A 24,842-nucleotide genomic window follows, 5' to 3' on the forward strand; every position below is an offset into this window, starting at 1 on the left:
TAATTACTAGTTCTGCTACCTGAAATAAGCACATTAAATAGAGAGCATGTACACTTGGTCATCTGAGCGCAAACACAAATACCATTTCCAAGTTTCTTCGGTAGAGCTACACTTCCCTGCCTCCAACAATATGGGTCCAACTATCGATTTTAGTTTGTCCTGGGGCGGTAAGTTTTCAGACCTTTCTGTGGCTTTTCTGGAGAAAACGTCCCCAGCAGCGGGCAGCATTCTGCCTCCCCTCCCACCTGTGACACCATGCAAACCAAGGGCAAAGCACCAAAGACCCTGCTAAATTGCAGCTCCTTCTGTTTTCTACACTCCCTGTACCTTCATGTCCCTGCAAGCCAGCCACGTTTCCAGCTTTTCAGAGGGCCATTCTAGCTCTTTCACACTTGTTTCTGCTATTCACGGCAACTCCCTTCTCATCATCCCTCCATAGCGTGCCTCATGAGCCTGCCGCATCACCTTGCTTTTCATCACTACTCCTGCTTGTTTCTCTTTGTCATAAACCCTGACATATCTGAGAGATTCAGAGCTACTAACACCTCCAAACTTTCTCCTATCCTCCCTGTAATCCTCCCACTATCTCTTCGCATAACTGTGCTTCTAGCATCCTGATTTCAGCCCTTCCCACAGTGAGTTTTGGTTGCACTCCTGAGCAGGCTCCTCTCTCATTCTGGCTTCAGAAGATGCCATCAGTAATTGGAGAGAGAGAACAGAAACGAGACTGAATAACCAAACTTAAGAAAAAATAAAGAACCGTGGTACAATTAATGCAGACAAAGCATTGTGCTCCAAAGGTATGCAAGTTACGTAACCCAGCCACTTAGTCAAGGTTAATTTTTTACAGGTATTAACTACAAAGTCCTTTGGGGAAGGAAGGAAGAAATAAGTAAATACATACATGATATAACCCCAATACACACAAGGATAAAAGATGAAATACACACAAAGGCAATGAAGATATCGGTGGTAATGGTCTCTGACCTTTGTAACCATCTCAGAGAAAGACCTTGACCGACACAACTTGCACTGGAATGCAATGATTTCTGGAAGCAGATCTCACCTGTGTGTGCAGCAAGCACAGCATGGAAGGGAAAGTGAATGGTTATCTGAGCACTACAACTGAACACTCATATATATATACATGCAGGGGATTCAATTTTCAGCACGTTGGTTTTGCGTCGCGTTTTTCTGACAGCTGCGGTGCCTTACAGGTGGCTCTGCTGTTTGTGCTGGTTTGTGTTACCCTTAAGCTCACAGCCTGAAGGCCGGTTTCGATTCTGCACCTGTTACGCCGCAAATGACACCGAGGATCGGCTCGGCTAATCTTCCAGACTTTCTGGGCGCTGAATTGCAGGCATTGCCCAAGCACCCAGCACCGAGCTGTTTGCATTGAGCAACGGGGAGCCTTCGTGACCGCTCAAGGCTTGCTTGCAGCGGACGGCGGCTTCATTCCAGCCTTGCGACCTTTGCCGTCACCTGTCCCACGCCCAACATATCACGCCCACAAACCTTCGGAACCGCGGGACGCCGCTACGCCACAACCCCGCCCTCTGCCCCCGCCCCGCGCCACCGCCCCCCGCCGCCGCTCGCTCCCCATTGGCCGGTGCCGCGGCAAGGAGGCTGCCGGCGGGCGCTTGCGCGGCTCCTCGCTTCCTGTTTGTGCCGCTCCGCTTCCGGGTCGCCGGGGAACGCTCGGCCGTCGCCGTTTGGGGTCGCGGCGGTACCGCAGCGGCTGCGGGGCCGCCGCCGCCGTCAGGGCGGCATAGCGCGCCGGGGCGACGGGAGGGCCGCGGGGAGGCGGCGGCGGCGACGACGACGGCGGTCCCCGCCGAGGCCCGGGCCGGTTCGCCGCCGCCCGGCCGCCATGGACAAGATCCTGGAGGGGCTGGTGAGCTCGTCCCACCCGCTGCCGCTGAAGCGCGTCATCGTGCGGCGGGTGGTGGAGCTGGCCGAGACGCCGCTGAGCCAGGCGCAGTGCCGCGCCATGTTCGCGCTCGGCACCCGGCTGGTGCTGCAGGGCCCCGACGCCTTCCAGCGGCAGGTGGGCCGCCAGGTGCTGGAGGCCTACGGGCGCTACCACCGCGCCGAGTTCGAGGCCTTCTTCAACCGGGGGCTGGTTCTCGGCCTCCTACAGCGCGGCTACGGCGAGCTGAGCTGCCGCGACCCGGCCATCCTCGACTACATCCAGGCGGGGCTGCGCCTCATCATGAGCTGCCCCTCGGTGCTGGAGCTCTTCGAGCTGCTGCAGGTGGAGGCCCTGCGGCTGGTGTGTGAGCGGCCCGCGCCGCCGCTCTGCGCGCGCCTCTGCCAGCTGCTGGGCGACTTCCCGCAGTGCCTGCCCCGCGGCAGGAAGCTCTCGCTCGCCTTCTGCCAGCAGCTGGTGCGCAGCATCGCCCACTTCCAGAGCCAGGGCAGCCGCGAGGCCGAGCTGCGCCTCTACGTCTCGCAGGTGACGCAGGTCAGCGGGCTGCTGCGCAGCGTCTGGAAGGCCGAGCCCGACACGCTGCTGCCCTCCCTGCAGGAGCTCTTCGCCGTCATCGCCGCCGCCGGTGAGCGCCGCCGCGGGGAGCGGGGCGGGGTCGGAGGGGGAGGAGGAAGAGGAAGGGGCGGCCGCCACCCCGGGAGCTCGAGCTCAGGGAGCGGGAGGGCCGTCGGCTGCAGCCGCGGCACCGCGGGGCTGCCCTGGGGCCGTTGAATCCTCGCTCCCGTGCTCAGATGCCGGCCGATGGTCAAGGATGCGGCGGTCCCCAGTGAGAAGGTAGGGGGTCGTGGTGCTTGATTGGTTTGGGAGCTTGCTGTGCGTGACTTTGGGAATGAAATACCATAATGCTGCCTAAGACCGGTTTCCAGTGTCTTTCCAGATAAAGCTGGAACTCGGTATCAAAGGGAAATCGTCCTCGCTCTGGAAGGGTATTGTTAGGCCTTGGGACTGCTCATCCTCCAGAACTGGAAGAGCATGAAGCTTAGGAAGGATACACTGCCTGAGGGATGTAGATGAGATTTTTAAATTGGTTCTTTCTGACCTCAGGCATTTGCTTGGTGTGCTGTGTTGTTAACAAACAAAAGTTCCTCTACAATTGATGCCCCTAGGAAACTTGGTAGTAGTTTGTCATGACTGGTACAGTTAGTGGACAGTTACTGAGACTAAGCACAGCCAGTATTGCACATGTTCTGTCTCCACTCTTAGCAGCCATTACAATGAACAGTTGTGTGGTGCTGGCATTTGGATGCACTTACCAGTTCCGTGGGGAGCAAAGGAACAAGTTAGCAGGCTCTCACCTTCTTGTAGGGATATAAAGTGACCAAAAAGTGTTTGTAATTAAGTGTTATTCGTGTATTTCAGCTGTTGAAGCTTTGTTCTCTTTTCCTGTGGGATGATAGAATGCTTGGTGTAGGATAGGCTCATCACTTCAGAACTTCATTGCTGCAACAAAGCTGTTGGGAAAATGAAGCGTAGTTTTCCTGTGGGAGTTTGTTCTTGATTCTTACAACATGGCATGTTCAACTCTTCCAGATACTCCATTTGAACCCTCTGTTGCGCTGGCAAGTCTTGTGCAGCATATACCTTTACAGATGATTACAGTACTCATCATGAGCCTTACTACAGACCCAAATGTGAAAGATGCGAGTATGACTCAAGCGCTGTGCAGGTACTGTATTTCATTGGGGAAGGGAGAAAGGTCTCATTCTTGCCTTTTTTGAAGCTACTTGTCACTTAAGCTTAAAGTAATTCGTTTAAAACAAACGAGAAAGAGGAAGACACTTCTATAATGGCATATGAAGTTATGCTCTTAGGAACCCTTAAAGAGTGCACTTGATCGAGCAAACTTCATTGAAGATGCATGGCAGTCTAATATTCAAAGCTGGGAGATTCAGAGGGTTTTGTGCATACAAATAACTTGCTGGTAGTGTGCTGGTGATTAATTTTCATGTTAGTTTAATTTGAATATTCATGTCATAGTACCTGCTTAAACACATCGTGATTGTATAACTGTAGCTCTAGAATAACTCTGTAAGTTCTGCCTTATAATACCAGCTGCATAGAAAGCTTCTTCATCTTACTTTCAAAAGTGCCACGTGCTCTTACTTGGCACATTCGTGGAAGAAATGGTTGACTTTTAAGAATGTATTTTTACTTCAGGGAACTGACTTTCTAGGAATGTCCTGTTGTTTTCATTTTAGATAGTTTCATGGCAACCCAAGTTGCTGTGACCCATATGCAAGACCTTGCACTTAAATTTGTTGAACTTCGTAAGATTCTCTTGGGCCCACTGCTCAAGTCTGTGTAGGTGTCCGTGGATGGCATCCCATCCCTCAGGCATGTTGACTGCACCACACGGCTTGATGTCATCTGCAAGTGTGCTGAGGGGATGCTTGATCCCGCTGTCAGTGTCACAGAGTGTGCTCATAGAGGAGGTAATAACACTGCTGGAATGTTTGGAGCAGTGAATGACTATGTTGTCATCAGGCTTACCTCATTCCCAAGAGGTGCAGAGCTCCAAGCACATCAAGGCTTCTGTTAAGACTCAACAGAACTTTGGTTACTGTGGGTTGGAGACCTGGTTACTCAATTTCTAAGGACAGCTTATGAGCTCATGAGCACTACAGAGCCTGACTGAGTTTGAACATAGAGTAAGAAAAGATTAAAATTGTGCTACATTGTGAAAATGCTCCAGATACAATCGTGTCCTTTACCCTGTTAGTAAAGAAGTAAAACCTTCCTGTAGTTTCTTTGTTTTGGGAGGTGGCATGCCTACTAATCTGAGGGTTCTTGTTTGGCTGGTTTTTAACGATGGTGTATCTGTACCTAAGTTGCTGGAGTCTTTGTCTGATAGTGCTGAGAAGATATTTTCACAAAAGAAGTTGCTGTTTTAGGATGCAGAGATGAAGGAAAATCTTATTCTGTCCAAAGGTCACAAGTACCATCTTTGTTAAGCACGCGTGGATAACAGACCATCATAGGGTGATATGAGAAAGAAGGTCCTCGCGAGGCCCTTAGGATATTTTTCTAGACAAACAAACAAAAATCCTGGTTTTATACATTATCATCATGTTCCATGTCTGTCTTTGTGTTAAAATGCAATAGGAACTGAGTAAGTACAATGCAGAGAGGATCTAATAACTGCAGCGTCCGCTGTCATCTACCAGGTCTCAGATTTTATGCTTCATAGGACGGATCTAAGCATGTCTAAAAATTTAGTTCTATTTTTTTTTGACTTTTTCATTTTCTAAGAACATGAACTCAGCTTTTAAGAGCAGAAATAGATTTTCAGGATGGGAAATCTAAATACATCAATTATTTGGAGAATGAGGCTTTTCTTTCCAGTGTTAATTGTACTGAAAGAGTAGTTGTTGTTCTGAAACAACTGTTGTACTGGAAGAGTAATAATGGTGTATAGTTTAATAGTAATTATACTGAATAGAGATGACACAAGGTCTGAAGTCATATGACCAATGTTGGGATGAAACACAGGAAGCCCCAGCTTCCACCCAAAGCAATATTTTTCATTAGGAGTTTTTAAATTAGCATTGTTGAAGTTGGACGTATTGTAAGAATGGCAGTAGTACAGAACAGAGGTCATTATGTGGAGCTCTCTATAAAAAGACACTCTTTACTTGTCTAAAAAGTTAATTAGGAAATCTAAATATTTTGTCATTTGTCTTTTAACCATGAAGAACGTTGTGCCTCTATTGAAAAATAAGTTTACAGATTGAAGGTAGGATGAATGCTGAAGACTGTAGGGCAGTGAGGCTTAGGGATCTCTGCTTAATTTTTTGCAGGGGAAAGCAGTTTTGGCTGACATTGAATTCCTCACTTTAGAAAGCTTATGGAAAGACTGCTCATAGGAAACTCCTGAGTTTAATGTTGTGAACAAAGGGCACCATTGCATGGATTCAGAGCAAGGATTATGATGCTGGCATGTTTTTTCCAGTCCTTTTGTAATGACACTGGAGAAATCCAGGCAGATGTGCACTTGATTCTTAGAAAGGCAATCCTAGTGATTCCTTATTTTAGAGAAGCGTTAAAATGTCCTGCATATAGAGGGATTGTAATTGCAAGACAAAATTTAGAGTATATGTGTACTATACGCTTCTTAGCTCCAAGTTATAAACTGCATGTAAATTCTAGTATTTTTTCTTTTGCTTTGCTTTTATGACAAAATAGCATGCCCACAATACATGTCTGGTCATGCTAAACTCACTTGAGCTTGGAAGCTGAGCTCTGAAACTTTCTTTTCAGACTGATTGGAACCCATTATTCTCCAAGAAGGATGTAGGATTTGTTTGTTGTTATTTTTTCAGATTGAAAATCACAAGCCATGTGCAGCTGATGATTTTCAGATTGCTTGTACAGATGAATTCTCTTCCAAAGCTCTGCATATCATGTTTCACCCTGAAACTTGTCTTTCCTGGTTGCAAATGACTTAAGTGGTTTAAGCTAAATGTTAAAGATTTTAATGTCTAATGTAATTTGATATTGGTTCTCACACCAGTGATTTATTATGTGTTTGAGTTCTTTACAGCCTTGTCCTTTTTTTGGAAAAGAAGAGCAACTTGTGTTCCCTCATCTCATAGTACTGATAGATTACGTGGTGTTTGAGTGACATTATGAAGCTGTGCGATAGTAGCTTTCTTCTACAGTTGCATGTACATGGAAAAGCTCACTGCTTAAAGCAGTTGGATTCTCTGTGTTCCTCTTGGCTGGTGATGGTAGAAAACATGACTATATGTAAAAGCTCTGCATGTCTAGTGTGTGGTAGGATGCATTTGTATAGCATCCATGTTTTTTTCAGTACTTTTCTCATTCTATCAAGTAGGGTAGAAACCTGCTAACTGAGCCTGTTCATACTCATACCAACTGTTAGACTGGTTACTTGTAATCTGTTCAGCTGTGCTAGAACTTAGGCTTGTAAAAAATTAATCTTTGAGGATCTTTTTCAGAAGACAATAAATCTACTTCTAACTTCCCCTTTCCATAGAATTATAGAACAGAACTGTAGCATTCTATAGGCTGAAAGCATCCTTTGGGTGTTGTCCAGTGCAGTCCTGTTCCATGTGGGGCTAAGCATTGAAGTTGGGCCTCATTGCTCAAGGCATTGTCCAGTTGAGTTAAGAGCTTTCAACAGAGATGGAGGTGCCACAACCTTGCTGTGTAACATGCTTCAGAGCGTGACCACCCCATGGTAGGGGGAAAAAAAGTGCTTTAACATAGTGGTGTCGTCTTAAACTAGTTAGTTCACTCTTTTTAAACCAGTCAGTCTTAGTCTGATCTATGGTAAATGCTGTAGGAGGGATTGTTTCCAATTAATGGCATTTTTTCATCTTTAGTTCTAAGCTTTTTGCCATAAAATGAATCTTGTCTTAAGGTCTGTAAAAGCTGGCTTCGTCTTGAACACAAAGACTACACAGTACTTCATTTCATTTGCTTGCGCATTTTTAATTATTTCATGACTTCTTGTGTATCTCTGTTTGTATAGAATCTTTTTACTGAGGTCGAAGTGAATGGCATATACTTTGGTTTTGCTTCATTAACCATTTTTCATTATCTTTCAGAATGATTGACTGGTTGTCTTGGCCTTTGGCTCAGCATGTGGAAACGTGGGTGATTGCACTGCTGAAAGGACTAGCTGCAGTCCAGAAATTTACTATCCTTATTGATGTCACTCTGATGAAGATTGAACTGGTATGTTGGAAAAGAATAAAATTGAAGGAGAGGAGAAGCTTTTTTTTTTAACAGCTATGCGTATGCATACCTTTGTTTGCATTACAGCCTATAGTCTTATTGTCCTTCATAAAAGACGTAAATTAGCTTCCAATTGCATGTAATGTTTCTTTGTTTCAACTGGTTGTCAGCTTGGAAATCTGTTTACAATTCTATTAAAATCTTACTTTCTAGATTTATTAAAAATGTTGTTTGTTTTGATTTGTTTTTTTTTTAGGTCTTTAATCGACTTTGGTTTCCTTTAGTAAGACCTGGTGCCCTTGCTGTTCTTTCTCATATGTTACTTAGTTTCCAGCATTCTCCAGAAGCTTTTCATTTGGTAAGTTCCAGAAGAAGTGGTTCAGTTCTTTGAAATGTAATACACGTGGGATTCTTAAATTGTGTGTAAAAAGAAATAGAATTCGGGGGCTTTGATTGAATCTCTGAATGACTGACTGCATTTGTTCAGCAAGATGTGTAACACGTTCCCTTTCCTCAAAGTCAGTGCCTAGCTTGAAGTTGTTTTTAAGTGAGAGATGGCTCTCTGAGAATCATAACATCCTGGCATGCAGGTGTTTGGGTTTTGTTTTGAGCTGTCTACAAGGCTCCTAGGCTTGAAGCAATCTCCAACGTGTTGCATAAATTAATCGGAGTAATTGCCTTAAGTCTGTTCTGGTATTTTTTTAATGACCAGTCTTAAGCTTCTGTCTGTTCCCTACACTGCCCTAAATGTATAAAGGACGCAAAACGAAGTAAGCAAGTAAGAGTTGAGCATGCTCAAAATGTAAATATTTTGTGTTTTTGCTATCCTTGTTTCTCTGCTCTTCTCAGAAATGTAAAATATGAGGTGTACAGAAGACTTATTCTAGAAATACATGTTTTTCTTTTAACTGAGAAAATTTCTACAATATAATGCTTAGGCAGTATAGCATACATCTCTTCCAGACTTACCTATTACCACTTTCTTTTAATTTTAGACAATATTTTTTACAATATACAATCATTTTTTAATATACTGCTGTCATTCAGTATCATGTCATGTTTTCCTGCACTTGAGCTACTTATTTTACATATAGATCATTTATTATAAAATACTAGTTAAATAGTTCAATAAAGGCTGCCGAGTTTGTTTTGCAGCATATCTAAGTTAGTATTTCCTCTCCCTATGCTTGATCATTATATGAATGACTTTTAATAGAAGAAAGATGTTGTCTTGTGCTCACAATGTGTAACTTAATCACAGATTATTCTGAAGTATGAAACTTTGATTCAACCTCAGTCAAAAGTGATAATTTTGCATATATTCAGAGTTAAGCTTTCACTATTACGCAGCTTGCTGTAAGATTTTGATTGTCAGTTGGACAGATATGGACTTCTGTTTTCTATTCTTCCTATGTGCTTAATGCAAAATGACTGTATTGTACGTCTAATCTTTGCAAATCTCATTCTTGGAAGCCAGTTTCTCATTTCTGTATACGCATTTGTCAAGTAAGAAATTTGTAATTGCAGCTTCTCATTCTGTAGTTCGTTGAACAGTTAATCTTAGTATTCTCATTTTTAAACAGCAGGTATCTTTTTTGGGTTTTTTTACAGCAATTAGGGATTGCTTCTATGATACAAAAATACTATTTATACTTACAGAACAACTGGTATTTGAAAAAGAAGTAATGAGTATTGTGTCCTTGGCCCCCCATTCTGATGCCAAAGCAGCAGATTAATTCTTGTAACTTGTATACTTGTAAGAATATCGTTATTTTAGACAGTTTCTTTCCTGTCTTGACTGCCAAACAGTTTGTAAGCTGTTTGTGATGAGAAATAGTTCTATCAGTTTCTTCCGCAGTTAATCCAGTGAAAATCAAAAGATGTCTAAAATAGTTCATCTCACTGTGAGAAGCTGCTACTCTTAGGGCTTGCACTGAAATAAATTTCTATTTGGTGTTTTAAGACTAAACTGTATTTTAAAAAAGTTCCCATTTAAAAATGGAGACAGAACTGCATTGAAGATGAAAGAAGTGGAGTAAATATTTGTTTTATATGCCATTTTCAGCAGCGGTGTATTTGGACTCATTTGCAAATAGGTAGCACTGATGGCAGGCTTCATAAGCTTGTGTTGTTACTGTTGGCTTGGCTTGAGCCTAGCTCTGTCGCTAGGTGGAGCTGCAAACCGATGTCCATCTTAACTGCAGTAGAATATATGTATTCATTTACATGGGATCGCAAGTGTTAGAGTCTGTTAAAGAAAAATCGAGAGGGTTTTTTTAACAGCATTTATGAAATTAGAGGAGGTTATACAGCTGTTAGTGTTAGCACAGAAGTAGAATGGTTGCTGTAGTATCCTTAATCACAGAATCGTATCATAGTTGTAGCTGGAAGGAACGCTTAAAGGTCACCTAGTCCAACTGCCCTGCAATGAACAGGGACACCTACAGCTATGTGAGGTTGCCCGGAGTCTTGACCAGCCTGACCTTGTATGTATTCAAGGACTGGTCTTCTACCACACCTCTGGGCAACCTGTTACAATGCCTTACCACCCTTATTAAAAACAAACAAACAAAAAAACCCAACATGCTTCTTTATCTGCAATCTAAATCTCCCTCTTTTAGTTTGAAACCATTTCCCCTCGTCCTGTCCAAACAGACCGTTGTAAAGAGTCTGTCCCCTTCTTTCTTACAGCCCCACTTTAGATACCGAAAGGCCACTGTTAGGTCTCCCTAGAGCCTTGTCTTCTCTGGTCTGAACAGTCCCAGCTCTCAGCCTGTCTTTGTAGGGGACGTGTTCTATCCCCTGTGCCATCTTCGTAGCCCTCCTCTGAACACACTCCATCGGGTCCACGGTTCTAAGATGGGTTAATAAGATTATTACTATGGATGCATGACTGATGAAAAAACTGAGCATGTGTTTTGTGTGTTCATTAAGTTCCAGAACTTAGTATTCAGTGCTCTCCTCAGCTCATATACCAAACTGTGCTTTTTTTGAGAGAGAGAATCGTGCATATATTTTTCAGGTTGTTGTTTCTCAGTCACTTTTTACTTGAGAACAAAATCTTCCCTGCTATTTGGGGTATACAAACCAGTACTGATTGTAGAACAAAATCAGAAAATGGAATTGCTTTTTAACACCTTTTTTTGTTCCTTTCCCATTTAGGTTGTCCCGCATGTGGTCAGCTTGGTTCACTCCTTCAAAAGTGATGGCTTACCTTCCAGTACAGCGTTTTTGATGCAGTTGGCTGAGTTGATACATTGTATGATGTATCATTATTCAGGTTTTCCAGAGCTCTATGAACCCATTCTGGAAGTTTTTAAGGTATATTAAGGATACAAAGATGAGATGTTTCTGTTCTGTTATCTCAAATGTGAAAGCTATGGTCTAGTCTCTGTAGAGTATCCTCTTTGAGAAAAGAGTTAACTGCATAATATAATGGTAATTCCAACTGCTTGAAATATTCAAAAACGAAGCAAAATAAAAGTCCTGAGTGTCCAAAAGGCAATGATAGCAGCCTCTCAGAAAAATCTGAAATCAGTTAAGTTATATAATCTGCTTCCCACATCTTGGGCCAACATAATAAAATGGGAGACATTACTTCTAGAGCAGCTCTCAAATTTTGTTATATAATGCACACTTTCTTAACAAACATCTAAAAAAAAAAAAACACCACAAAAAACAATATGTTGGTTATTGTTGCCTGATTTTAACACCTTACATAGAATTTGAGGAGTTGTTTTGGGGGCAAAAGGGATTGCCTGAGTAAGCTGATCAGAGGTATCCACCCACCCCCTAATTTGTGTCGTTTGAGAGCTGACAAAAAAAAAAACAACGAGCCTTGAGGAGTGTTTTGGGTTTCTTTGTTGCTTGGTTTTGTGGGGTGGTGGTGGTGGTTGTTTTTTGCTATAGTACATGGGGTTAAGCTTTTGACTGGCTGTAGATATCTGTGCTCTAAGTATTCTCAAAAGGCAATTGTAACACATATCTCCTGGGCTAGCAAGAACCTGAAGGGTAGAAGGGGAGCAAGGGAAAATGGGGAAGACTGCTGGGTGTCAATAACTAGTAGAAAAGCAAGTATAAAAGCCTATTTTGTTCATGTTTCTCTTGTAGGATATGCCCAAGCCCAGCGAAGAAAAAATGAGGCTGATTCTCAGTCAGAGTGCCTGGACTTCTCAATCCAATTCTTTGCCATCTTGTTTATCTAGACTTTCTGGAAAATCTGAAACTGGGAAGACTGGCTTGATTAACCTAGGAAATACCTGCTACATGAACAGCATTATTCAGGCACTTTTCATGGCTACTGAGTAAGTCCTTTTTACCAGCTCTTTTCATTGCAAGTTAACTATTGCAATTGTCTGGCTTTACATAGGATATAAACATGCCCCAGGTTACTCAGCTACCTAGGGCTGAGTGAGGTTTCTCTGCACTTAATTACTGACTGCTTTGTTAAAATCCAACTCTGTGGAACTGAAATTTTAGCTGTTAAAAATCCTGCTCCTTTCTGTCTGTTGTCAAAAAGATATGTGCATTGAACTTACAATAGACTGAGTCAGAGTTAACAGACTCTTTCTTCACTATCTAAACTGAGAGTAATATGTCTGACTTCCAGATATGTCATTTTTTCTTTGCTCCCTTTAATATTGTAACAAAAGCATAATCATGAAATTTTTACAATATGAAAGCTGTTGGGGAAAAAAATGTTAATTTCTAAACATTTGAATATTAATAAGAACTTTTTAGCGATAAGTTCCTACTGTACAATAGTTTTGCATTTCTGCAATAGTGCAGAGTCCAGGAATTGAAGGAAAGTGTTGCATGTTTTGCCTTCTTTCAAACTTGAGTAATTTGAGCTGGAATGTTGGCTGCATTATTGCTATAAATCTATCAGGACAACTCTTTGCCTCTTTTTTTCAGTTTCAGAAGACATGTTTTATCTCTGAATCTAAATGGTTGTAATTCATTGATGAGGAAATTACAGCATCTTTTTGCATTTTTGGCCCATACCCAGGTAGGTGAATTTTTCATCTGCTCTTTCTTAAGCTTAGCTTTGTGTGCTGGAACTTGAGAACAAACAAAATGCCGTAAGCATACTCTTCAATATATTAAAAATGTGGTAGATTTGTAGGGGACTGAGTCTGCCTCCAAATGTTCTGATCGTAATGGAATTGGAGAAATCTGTTTCGTAAGTGGGACGTTATGGGCAGTAGAAGTTTTCTTTCAGAAGGCAAAATCATAGACCTGATGCGATAGAGCAGCTGATTTTATGCGACTTTATAGAATAACCTAAAGTGATTTCTGCTTGAAATTTTATTGCATTTCAAGTTGCTTCATTTAAAGTTCATTTTCAAACAAATTATTTTGGTAGTATTAGAAAGATGAAAGATACTCTGTGGTTAATACCAGCAAACTCACTGTGAAAATGAGGATGGGTCACCTTAAATGTAAATTTGGCGTTTGCCAGCAAGAAGAGTAACTTACTTTTAGGCATAATATCTGGCTTATGCTCGCTACACACTTATTATTTGCTTACAGGATCCACTATCTTTGTACTAGAAGAAATTGCTACAAAACTAATGACAAATACTGATCTTTATCCTTATGATTGTGATACAGAAATGGTCTGTATGTAGACGTACCATGTTTCATACAATTCCTTTAGAATAATGTAAACCAGAGTCCAGCTGTCAATGTGCAAAGAATCATTAAGTAATTCCTACATAACACTTCTGTTTCTCCCATATGCTAACAGAGGGAGGCATATGCTCCTAGAATTTTCCTTGAGGCTTCCAGACCACCATGGTTCACCCCTCAATCGCAGCAGGATTGCTCAGAATATCTCCGGTTCCTGCTCAACAGGTATAGTTGTCATGTCATTAATGGGTAGAAACCTATAGCCCTGTCATACAATGGTGAACTTGTCATTAGGTGCAGTCATCTAAGAGCTCCTTTGTGTGAGTGAAAGTTGGGAATTCTGGGTCCAGTTCCTGACTGTCTCCAATTTTATGAGAGATGTATGATGTGTGAAGCCCTTGCCTTTGTGAGTTTAATCTGTGGTTAAGTCTGAATACAGCCTTGTCTCCATGTCATCTAAAGCAGGTTAGATGGGTGGTTATATTTCTGTTCTTACAAACCTAAGCTTAAGTGTTAGATACGTTAGCTGTGGTCCCATTGTAAAACTACTGTGGTTGCTGAAAGCTGTTCAGTCATTTGTCTGAGATTTCATGTTAGTATATACAGCTATAATTCATATGGGTCAGATAAGTTACGAAGGTATGCATATGTGTTAATAGTTTATTAAACAAGTGAATTAACGGCGACAGGTAAAATGGAAAAAAAAAAAAGCCCCACTGATTATATTAGTAACTTGCTAATTTTAGCTTGCTGAGTATTTTTACCAAGACTCAATTTATCTCAGTTGTGCAAGTGTCCTTTTTTCCCTGTCTTGGTTTCTCTTGCTATAGTTTCTAACTTTACTGGCTGCACAATCCAGACCTGTTGTTCTCCTCAGAAAAAATATAGCTCTACTTAAACAGCTACTTTTTCTCTTACAAAATTTGACATAAAGAACCAGGCAAATGAGGAACTGATTTCTTAAGGTAACAATTAATAATCATTGATTGTTAGACTTTTTAATACTTGCTGGTTCTCACAGTGTATTTACTGTGTTAGATATAATGAAATTTGCATTAAATGCCTTTATGCTTCTACTTTATACTGTTGGATAGTACTGAACTATATGGTTCAGTTTGATCATAAAAACAATAAGAAATTGCTTTTAATGTGAGATGTTTCTATCTGTTTAACAATCTACTTTTAACTGTAACTGGGAAAAAAAAATCTTCAGCGGTGCAGCAATATTTTCGGGGAAAGTATTGTAGCTATTTGGGTCTCTTTTTGTTTGTCTTTAGGCTTCACGAAGAAGAGAGAACTTTGAAAGCATTGTCTTCAGCAAAGGCTGCTGAAAGTAGGAAGAATGAAGAGTCCCAGGCACAAGAAACTGTCCATAAAGCACAGGTATTTGCCGAAGCACTTTGTAAGGGGAGTGAAGAAAGAACTCTCATAGAGAGAATGTTTGGAGGAAAACTGAAGACTACTATATGCTGTTTGAACTGCAAAAGCACATCTCAAAAGGAGGAAGCTTTTACAGATCTCTCTTTGGCTTTCTGTCCTCCGACATCCTTGGAAAGCGCTGGTGTGAAATGTCTGGAACATTCTGAAATAAAAGATGGCTCTGTGGTGCAAAGTAGTATTTCAGCAACTCCTGCTGGAGAAACACCTCCCAGTAGTTTGGAAATAAATGGCGGATGCAACGCAATTACAAATGAAGGAATCCTAAAGGATTCTGCTGAGCCAAACTCTGAGCCAAAATCTGAATTTAACAAGGATCAAGATAGTAGGGATGTTTCTTCTGCGCTAGTGGGGAAAAACACCCCATCAGTAACGGACTTATTGAATTATTTTCTGGCACCTGAGATCCTTAGTGGAGACAATAAGTATTATTGTGAAAAGTGTGCCTCTCTACAAAATGCTGAGAAAACTATGCAAATCATTGAGGAACCTGAATACCTCATTCTCACTCTTCTGAGATTTTCATATGATCCAAAGTGTCATATAAGACGTAAAATCTTGGACAGCGTTTCTCTGCCACTTCTTTTGGAACTGCCAGTCAGAAGAGCAACGTCCCCTCTAGCTGTGGTTTCAGGAAGTTGGTCTGTTGACGTTGAGATTTCTGATATTGGAGAAAATCTTGCTAAAAAGCTGAAGCCCTCAGGTGCTGATGAAGTATCTTGCCCACAGCTGGTGCCCTATGTGCTAAGTTCTGTAGTGGTGCACTCTGGTGTATCCTCTGAAAGTGGACATTACTATTCATATGCTAGAAATGTTACTGGTTCAGGTTCTTCAGGACAGTGTCACCAATCTAAAGCTTTTTCTTTAATTTCTACTCAGAATAAGTTGTTAGCAGAGGAGGGTCCTTGTACTGTTATAGAAAATGAGTTGGACACTGAGATGCCAAAAGAATGGTTTTTATTCAATGACAGCAGAGTGACATTTACCTCATTTCAGTCAGTCCAGAAAATTACCAGTAGGTTTCCAAAGGACACTGCTTATGTTCTGATTTACAAAAAGCAAAATAGTACCTGTGGCTACAACACAAATTCAGCAAATGGACTCTGGGTGAATGGAGACCCTCCCCTACAAAAAGACCTCATGGATGCAATTACAAAAGATAACAAACTATACTTGCAGGTAAGATTAAGGTAATATGTGAAGAATGGTCTCCTTAACACTTCCAAGAAACAGTTTATAAGGGGGAGGGAAGGGGGGTGAAAAGGTAGCTTTTAAGTATTCTAGTATATTAACCTTGTAAATGACAAGTCTGGCTTCTGTGTTGATGCTTGACGGATGTCTTGGTGAGGTTAATGAGCTGTCACCATTAGATGGAAAGCGTAAGGTAAAATGACTGGCGCATTTCAGTTGAAACAATTTTTAGTGAAGATGCTTGTGCTGGTCCTTCTACTGCTTGTAATTCTATGCAGGAAAAGCTTTTCAAGCTACTGGCTTTCATTGCCTCTAACAAATTACTAGAATAGGTAGAAGTATATAAAAAATTTCTTAGTGTTTTTACAAGCATATTTTCACCTGGAGAGACATTGGATTTGTACAGCTGTGATTGTACAAATGCTGTCACCGTTAAAGTGAAGACTATTTGTTAGTGACTGGATTCTGCTTTTGGTTTGCTTTGCTTTTCTGCTCTGAGAGCTCTACCTTGTAGTCACCTCTTCAGATTGTTGCTTTTTTAAAAAAATAGTAAAATAAAATGCTGTGTTCCACATTAAAACGTTTGTTTTGAGCACTGCTGCAGTGTTTAGGTTGTGTAACAGTAGAAGTTACCAGTAGAAGAACCATTGGTGATGATCATTGGTGATGATCATTGGTGATGATCATTGGTGATGATCATTGGTGATGATCATTGGTGATGATCATTGGTGATGATCATTGGTGATGATCATTGGTGATGATCATTGGTGATGATCATTGGTGATGATCCTGTGGGTCTTTTCCAACCTTAGCCATTCTATGATTCTAAGTGTTTTCTTGTCTGGTGTTTGATTCATTAAGTTGCTCCTGTATGAGCTGAAGGCCTATTCAAATTAAAAGTAGTAAAGTTCAAAATGAGAAAGAAAAGTGAAATCTCAGTGTGAAATTCTTTTAGAATAGCTGCAAATATTTGACAACAAAGAAAGTTCAAATTGCAGCTTTGTTGCTGCTTTCTGAATAGTTAAAGTATCTGTCCTATTTTTTTGATACTTCTCTTGGCTGCATAAGGTAGCATAAGATAGCATGGCTGCTTTAGCTTCAATTCCAAATCACATGAATTTTTTCAGAGTTGACTTCTTCCACTGATGCATGAATGCATTCATAGTAAAATTTCCAACTCAATGTTTAAGTATCTTTAGCACCTGTGAAAGTACATGGTGGAGAGGTTTTAGCCTAGTGCTTTCACAGTAGTATAACAAGTCTTTTGAGGTTCTTGGTGCTGTTCCTTGCTTTCACCAGGAGGTGGAGAAGTGAAGTGAAAATTCAAGGTGACAATGAAAACCCTGTTAATATTTCCTGCTACTGCGTTAAGAGAGTAGTGTGTAGTGGCCAGTTGCCACATGAAGAAGTCTGTCAGTCTGATTCTTAGCTCCTAAATACTTTTACTGTTTCCTAAATTAAGCTTCTGCTGTCATGTCAGTTTTCCAGAACCCTACCTCTGTCTTGCCTCGCTTAACTTTTGAAGCTCTTAGCCAATTTCAGGAAGGGATACTAAAGACAAACTACTGCAAGGTATGTGAAACTAGTTGGAAAAAAAAACTAGTGTATAATATCCCTGAGGGAAGAGCCTTTGCTCATCCAGTTATTAGATTCTTAGAAGCCCTATCACCTGATTAATAAAGCTTTCAGGAGGCTCTTTTCTTATCTCTACTGCTCATGTAGGTACTTCCCTGAGTTTTCCAGAATCCAACTGATATTGTCTTTGGAGCATTAGAGAATATTGCACACTTACTGATGTTAGTAGAGGGTTAGCATCACAATAACTCTCAAAAGTTAAAAGTCCGCACTGAATGTAAACTAAATACTTGCTTATCTTTTTGCATTTTATCTGTGTGTGCTACACTTCTATGCAGTTGAGTCAGTGGAATTCAAATGTGGGTTTTAAATAATTAACTTTGATTTTATGTCCTTAGATTGCAGGTTGGCAATCAAGAACAAGGGCATCTTAGAAGTACTAGATTATATATTTTTTTTCTTTCATTTCAGGAGCAAGAGCTTAGTGCTCGAACACAAGCACTTCAAGCTGCCTCAGCCTCGTGTTCTTTCCGCCCCAATGGATTTGATGACAATGATCCCCCGGGAAGTTGTGGACCAGCAGGTGGAGGAGGAGGGGGTGGATTCAGTACTGTTGGTAGATTAGTCTTTTGACTAGGCAGACGACCTGGAATATACTGGTTCTAAAGCAGCCTGGTACCGCTGAGGACAGTTCAACATTTTAACTTATTGTACGAAGTTTTGAGACTTCATCCTTGTTTGAAAGCAAATGTTAAGGCTTTCTTGCTTATGTTTTATTTGAAATAAATAAGCGCATAATGGAAAAAAAAAAAAACTACCTCTTAAAAATTCAATTGCTTTTATAGTAAGATATGCTTGCCCAAAAGACAGAAAATTGAGATTTTTAAGTAGGTTCTGACACCACTGCATTAAACAGATACGTTTACATCATTTTCCATAGACCTTACCCACTGAATGAAGCAAGTTCATTTTGACTCTGGTGGCGCTGATGAATGTGCAAGTCCTTTCAGATGGGTTAAACTACATGCATAGTCTCCCACTCACCTTATTTACAAATCTGATACCTTTATAATTTCTAGAGAGGATGCAATCATATAATGAAGGCAATAACTTCACATGACTTGATTCAGTACTTTTAAAAATATTCAATATATTTACAGTACGAGTGTAAAAAAGAAAAATATAAATATTTGCAAAGCTATTTTCCACAAAAGTGCATGTTCTGTGGGAACAGTGTTTTTAAATAGAAGTTAACTTTGTAGCATTTTTAATTGTTTTGAGAGTTTTAAAATTATTTCAGGGAATATATATGCTATGTATTTGAAAGGAAGAGATTCTGTATGTGCCTTGCAGTACTGTAACTTAAAACAAGCTTTTTGAGACTGCAGAAAAGGAAGAATCTAGTGGTAGTCAATTTTTCTTGTCAGTGTTAGGAATCAAGTGTTTTTAGAAAGCTATTTGGTTTCCAGAAGTAAGAGTTTAAAATGCAGTAAGTTTGTCCATTATTTTTGAATCAGAGCAATATACCTAGAGAGTTCTTATTTTCTTGGCTGCATTGGTTAAAGAGACCAGTCATAAATATTGAATTATACTTGTGAAATCATAGGAAGGCTACCTGTATGGATCCTTGCCGAGGATCTGTGCTTCTAAGAGTCCTTCAAAATTTTGCCTTCTGATTTTTTTTATTTTTTATTTTTCTGGTGAGAAGTAGTTGATGAGTTCAGGTTTTAATTGTCTGCAGAAGACCAATATGACATCTGTGGAGCAATGTCTACTGGCTTGTTAGGCCAGCATAGGTCAAGGAAACCACTCTTTTAGTCTTGGCAGAATTAGAAGTTTTTGATGTGCAATGAGGATAATGGAAGTAAATGAGTTACACTAAATCTGGTGATTAATTCTTAACTTGAATAATCTTATACTGAAGTGTAAATTTATTTAAAATATTTTTTAGAAGATTCTGCACTGTTTTGCTGTGTTTTTTATATTCTAATAAGTGACAAAGTGCATCCTTAAAAAGCATGCAAACCTGGCAGGTGGTAGTTTAACTGTACAAATTTTTTTCAGAAAATGCCTTTTAAAAGCTTAAACTAAGTTTAACTTTGTTCCTATAGTGTTGAATATACGGATCTTAGTCCATAGTAAGGTATCCTAGCTTGCAAACTATTTTTATATTATCACTAAAACTGTTACTTGCTCTGCTATAGGTGTTCATATGTTGCTGCTCAAGAAAGCAGTTCACCTTCATTTTCATTAAATGGGTTCCATGCTCTGTTTTGACTGTTGTACCTCAGCTATGATCTATGTCTTCATTGCTATTTCAGTTGTATTGGTGGGTTCAGCTGTGAAATGGGAAGTGTTATGAGACCAATGTGAGGAATACTCTCATTTAGCTTGCTTGGGTGAAGTTTTCTTGAAGCTCACTCCACCTTGAAATTCTGTATTCAGTCTGAGAGGGTTATTTATTTCCTTTTAGGATTCTCTCCCAGTTTACTCCAGTTTTAAGGTTAATCTTGTTTTGGGTTGTGTTGTTGTTTTTTTTATCAAATTATGGGAAGGACACACTAAAATGCTGTTAATTTGTGTTACAGTGGGAATGTTTTGTGTCTCCTGATGAGTTTACTGTTGATTTTAAAACACTAAAATTAAAAGCAGGAGCAGATGTTTTTACTCTATATGAAATCAGCCTTTTGTAAAGGTCGGTTTTGTTTTTCATGCTCTCCAGTAAAAGTAGCCTACCTAAAAAAAGTGTGGTATGATTTTTGTATACCTATTGTATATCTGTTTCATGAGCTCTTCAAAGGCTTTCTATGCTCTAGTTTGCCTATTCTAAATTAAGTGTTAAATTTGGTAACTTCATATCAGAGTAATATCATAGTTTAAAACTGAAAATATCTGAAGGTCCTTTATCCTTCTGTTGATGCAGTTATTTTGGATTATACAGCTTAAGTTTTTAAACTCAACGTATCTTTTTGCAAATCTGCCTTCTGACCTGACAGCCCACACAGGCAGATTGGTACTTAATGTGGAAGGCTTCAATAAAGCTAGTGAAGTGGAGAAGTATTTCTTGCTTCAAAATGTACACCTTTTTCGTGTCATTTCCCTGTAATGCCATTGCATGTTCTAGACAGATAAAGAACAGTGTACATATGGTGCTTCAATTTCTGTTGCCTGTGAGTGAATGCTGGATGATTTGTTTATTCACCTTTCTTAGTCCATTCTTAATTAGTTTTCCACGTGAGTTGAGTAAGTAGAAAGATCTATAACACTACTTCTGAAATTTAGTTGTTGTTTCAGTTCATGAAGAATTTACTATTGTACCAAACTTGAGGATAGTATGTCCTCTAAAAATCATATTTCTTTTTAACAAGATTGTTTTGGTCTTTGTGTCAGTGGTCAATAGAGTTGCATTAACTTTCTTCCATGAAGTTGATTTTTGTATAGTTTTTCTTCATATGGAGAATTATGGTGGATTGTTGTGAATATCACGAACATAAGAAATGATTGCAATACCTGAGTGTGTTTATCCAAAATGAGGAGAGAATCTTTCTTTGAATAAGTACAAAAAAAAATCTCAAGTTCTGGCTAGCTCTTTCTCCTTTTGTTGCCTGCTCTGGAAAGTTAAATATTTTATCTGTTCTATCTTCTGGAAGTTTCCTTTGATGGGTGAGCTTTAACTCTATACCAGTATGCAGTGAGAGTTCTTTTCTTCTAGAAATTATAGGTGAAGAGCGGAAGCATTGTGAGCTAAATGAGTGTTAGAACAAAAGAAAGTACAGACTTTCTGTAATTGTCTTAGATTAGAAACTGCCTGATCATGAGGATTAATTCCATAACAGACTTACAGGCAAAGACCTGTAAGGCAAAGAAGAGGCAAGTATATCTGTTTGAGAAATTAAATGCAGAGCAGTGTCTGAACAGTAGGTGACCAGACCTGATACACTAGAGACCCCTTCCAGTCCCTTCCTAGAACATTACTCTTCTCTTGGGCTTCCTCTCTTTACATTACCTACTCTGCTTTTAAGGCTCAGATTAGAGGCAGCATTTTTCTAAGTTTGTTGGATTTGGGGCAAGTATGGATTCAGGATATGCAGTTCATATTGCATTTTTTTCCAGTGTGATTAATAACACTTTTTTTTTTTGAGCCAGTTGTACTGGAATCGGGCCTGACAAAACACACAGCCTGCTGCTGCTCTCTTGATAAGCAGCGTGCTGCCATGTGCCCTGAGCTGCTGGGTAGGCTGCTGGCTGCCACAGGGAGATGCACCTTGCCTGGCAGCCATCTTGGGCCTTTGTTGCCCTCGGCACCTCAGAGCAGCCAGTCCTGCAGTGCTACCTGGGCTGCATGTCAAGCTGGGCCTGGCCTCAGGGCCATAGCAGGAGGAGCCTGAGGTGGGGCAGCACTGTATTCTGTCCCTCACCCCTTCAGGGATGCCCCTGGGGATGGAGCAGGTAGCTCTGGGATGGACCAGCACCTGTGGGAGCAGCACACAGGTAGGGTAGTAGTATGTGGGGGTACATGAGATGGGGAGGTGGGGACTGTGAGGGAGACGTGCTGGTGCCAGGCTAAAACAGGTCTACCACACCACAGAAAGGAAAGAATGGCTCTGATCTGATTGACAGTTTGTGTATGTTATAACGATATAATCATGTGCATCTGCCATAACGTTGTGACTTCAGTGAAATTTCACCAAAAGGTAGATATTCTGTCAACAGTGCTTTGTTACCCAGTAAGTCCTCCTCAACTCTCTGCTGTGTGTGGGGGGGAAACCTGTCAATAGGCACATGGAAAATACTAATTAGTATTTGGCTTTAACTTGTCATTTTTCAAATGACTCGCACTTCTTCTCAAGTGTTCTATAAAGAATTACAGTATTTGATGCTTAACTCCCTAAAAGAATGTTATTTAACTGTTTTGCTATGTTTTTTCATGGTTTTGGTCTGCTGAAATACAAAGTATAGAAGTGTTGCAGTATAAAGTATAGAAGGGTTGCAGTGTGCCTGTTCTTAAGCTTTGTTGTTGTAAATTGGATTAAATATTTAATGATATTTTGTATCGGTTGGAAAAAAAATGTGGGGGCAAATGAGTGTTTTAATGTACATTTGTCGGACTGTGTAAAGAAGTTTATGTGTATATTTTAAATGCCTCAGGAGGTGTTTGCAAGTATATAAGCTTTCATGGGTGTGACCTGAGAGGAAAGATATTTGAGTAAAATATAGTAGTGGTGTTTTTTTTTCTAGTTTTGTAAATGATATCTGTAAATCTCAGCTTGAAGGAGTATGCAGATCCATGAAAAATCAGTGAAGGGTGACAGGTGGTATTGAGCCAAATAGATGCAGAGAACCTGATGTTGACAGTACCTGAATGTCATGTATTTCAGTTGCATTAAGGTGACCATGTTTTGCTTGAGTTGCCTTCTCAGTTCACAATAGCTCTGCTTACTATGCTTGTTCTACTTGGGAAAAGGAACAGCTTTGGTTCAAATTTCTTCAGATGGAATTAACACATAACACAAATCACAACTGTTAAATATTTGTTGAATTGAGAACAAACATTACTCATAGCTGAACTAATTGAGAACAAACAGAAGAGCACACTGGTTTGCGTTATTAGTGGGGAGGAAGAAAAAGCTGTTAACTGGGAGAAGGGTGTTGGACTTGTGGGTTTTAGGGTAGGTGTCTGCCAGAGTTGTTCATTGGGTCACTTAAATCTGCAGAGATGTTAAATTTTCTTCTGACATTTACTCAAGGTTGTAAACATCAGTTGAAATGCAGCAGTTATCAGCAACATGGGAAATTATGGCACAAACTACTATAAATAAAGACACTTTTCAACTTCTTATGTATGTATTTCTCTTGAAGATTCCTGTCACTGCAGGTTGAAAGAAGGTTTTTGGTGCTAATTTTTTTTTCTTTTTTGACAAAGAATACCTAGGAAACTGAAACAATTAACAGGCCTGCTAATAATCTGTAAATTACTCCTGGGTGGGAAATTATATGGGAGGGAAGAGAGAGGTTTGGGCTGCCCTTAGAGTGTGCATTATGAAGTTGTCTCCTAGTTGGTTGCCCACAGCTCCCTCTGGCATTAGAAACAGATGCCTTTATGTGGTCTTGGGATTAAGTTCAGTACTGTGTATGTGGATAAAATCGTGGGAACCTTCCCTTCATGCAAGACCAATTCAAGCTAAGTGAAGAATTATTCTTGACCTGAGCAGTCTCAGTTGGGCTTTGAGTAACCTGAACCTCCTAAATACCAAGGTAGAGGACAAATCAAACTTTAACATAGCAGAGGGCCTAATTTGTAGCTTGCTTTGGCTTCAGTAGGAACTGCTAGTTCTGCGTTGCAAAATATCAGGGCTGCAAGAGGTGTTTGCTGGTGATGAAACAAGGAGAACAGCAGCTATGCAGAACTTGTTGGTAAAAGGAATTGGTGATGGTATAGAAAGCAACTGCTTGGCTAACAAACCCAAACGATGATATCATCCGTCTTTTGCATTTGGGGGTTGATGTGAATGAAGACATGTGAGGATAAGTAATATGAATCCGAGGAAGTGGATTAGAAAGCAAACAATACTGAACTTGTTAAAAAAAGTAGGCTTTCTGAGGAAGATACTTTTTTTTCCCCTTATGTGGGATCCTCGCTGCTGTCAGTATGACCCTTTATGGCAGCTTACAAGTGTATATGTGCTGTTCCTGTGGTCTTTCAGGGTGTGCTAAGAGGTGGGAAGCTTACAGCATATATGGGAAGACAGCAGTGATATTAGTAGTTTGTTTGTAATGTACCCTGCATTCATGTGCTACAGGCTTAAGTATAGTCCTGGGTGAAGAATGTTTCCTTTAATCACAGGCTTTGAGTAACATAATATTTCTTTCTGGAACTCCTAATTTTTCTGGATATATATCTATCTAATAGGCAGCTTATAATCAGTCTGTCTTTTCTATTTGTGAGTGAATAGTGAAGTTAAAGTTGAGATCAAAATGAAGTCAGTAACTTTTCTAAACTTTTTTTGACAAGGCTGCTTTGAAATTGAGCTCATGTCTATCTTATTTGGTCCTTGGTGCTATGGATGTGCTGAGCTGCATAGACCAGGATGAACTACAGGGCAGCAGCTCTTAGGCATTCCCCAGCCTGCATTCTGGGAGTGGGCATGAATGCTCACTTTGGAGAAGACTTGATGAAAGGAAAATAACTAGAGGATTTTTTTTAAAAGGTAGGGATAAGCTGGAAATAAACGTAAGCAAGAGCTTCAGAGAGTGTGGCTATGCAAAACTGTGGATTTCCTATTCTTTGAGACGAGATGTTTAAGCATAAGTTTAGCTA

At 40.4% G+C, this 24,842-nt stretch overlaps 1 protein-coding gene across 3 annotated transcripts; it reads left to right on the top strand.

The window, feature by feature from the left end:
* The first annotated feature begins 1,654 nt into the window (after window positions 1–1,654).
* USP38 (ubiquitin specific peptidase 38) lies at window positions 1,655–23,363 on the top strand. 3 transcript variants are annotated; one of them, XR_212202.5, is made up of 11 exons: window positions 1,655–2,555; window positions 3,521–3,656; window positions 7,561–7,690; window positions 7,947–8,048; window positions 10,853–11,011; window positions 11,801–11,994; window positions 12,605–12,698; window positions 13,440–13,546; window positions 14,599–15,937; window positions 17,430–17,521; window positions 17,996–18,132. XR_212202.5 is itself a non-coding variant. In XM_420421.8 (10 exons), exons 1-10 carry the CDS (start codon window positions 1,871–1,873, stop codon window positions 18,155–18,157), a joined length of 3,108 nt encoding a protein of 1,035 aa, XP_420421.3. In that variant the 5' UTR covers window positions 1,655–1,870; the 3' UTR covers window positions 18,158–23,363. The 3 variants fall into 3 exon arrangements, 2 of the variants coding, with proteins under 2 accessions (XP_420421.3, XP_015132170.1); XM_420421.8 differs by lacking the exon at window positions 17,430–17,521 and having other exon boundaries at window positions 17,996–23,363; XM_015276684.3 differs by lacking the exons at window positions 1,655–2,555; window positions 17,430–17,521 and adding an exon at window positions 2,622–2,764 and having other exon boundaries at window positions 17,996–23,363.
* The last annotated feature ends 1,479 nt before the right edge of the window (window positions 23,364–24,842 follow it).

The sequence above is a fragment of the Gallus gallus genome, chromosome 4 (genome assembly GCF_016699485.2).
Source record: "Gallus gallus isolate bGalGal1 chromosome 4, bGalGal1.mat.broiler.GRCg7b, whole genome shotgun sequence".
Lineage (NCBI taxonomy): Eukaryota > Metazoa > Chordata > Aves > Galliformes > Phasianidae > Gallus > Gallus gallus.

Excerpts from the sequence above, each read along its gene's own strand:
- USP38 (XM_420421.8), top strand. The coding sequence starts at position 1,871 with ATGGACAAGATCCTGGAGGGGCTGGTGAGCTCGTCCCACCCGCTGCCG. Across the intron at positions 2,556-3,520 it reads CGCCGTCATCGCCGCCGCCG|ATACTCCATTTGAACCCTCT; the intron begins GTGAGCGCCGCC and ends CAACTCTTCCAG. Across the intron at positions 8,049-10,852 it reads CTCCAGAAGCTTTTCATTTG|GTTGTCCCGCATGTGGTCAG; the intron begins GTAAGTTCCAGA and ends TTTCCCATTTAG.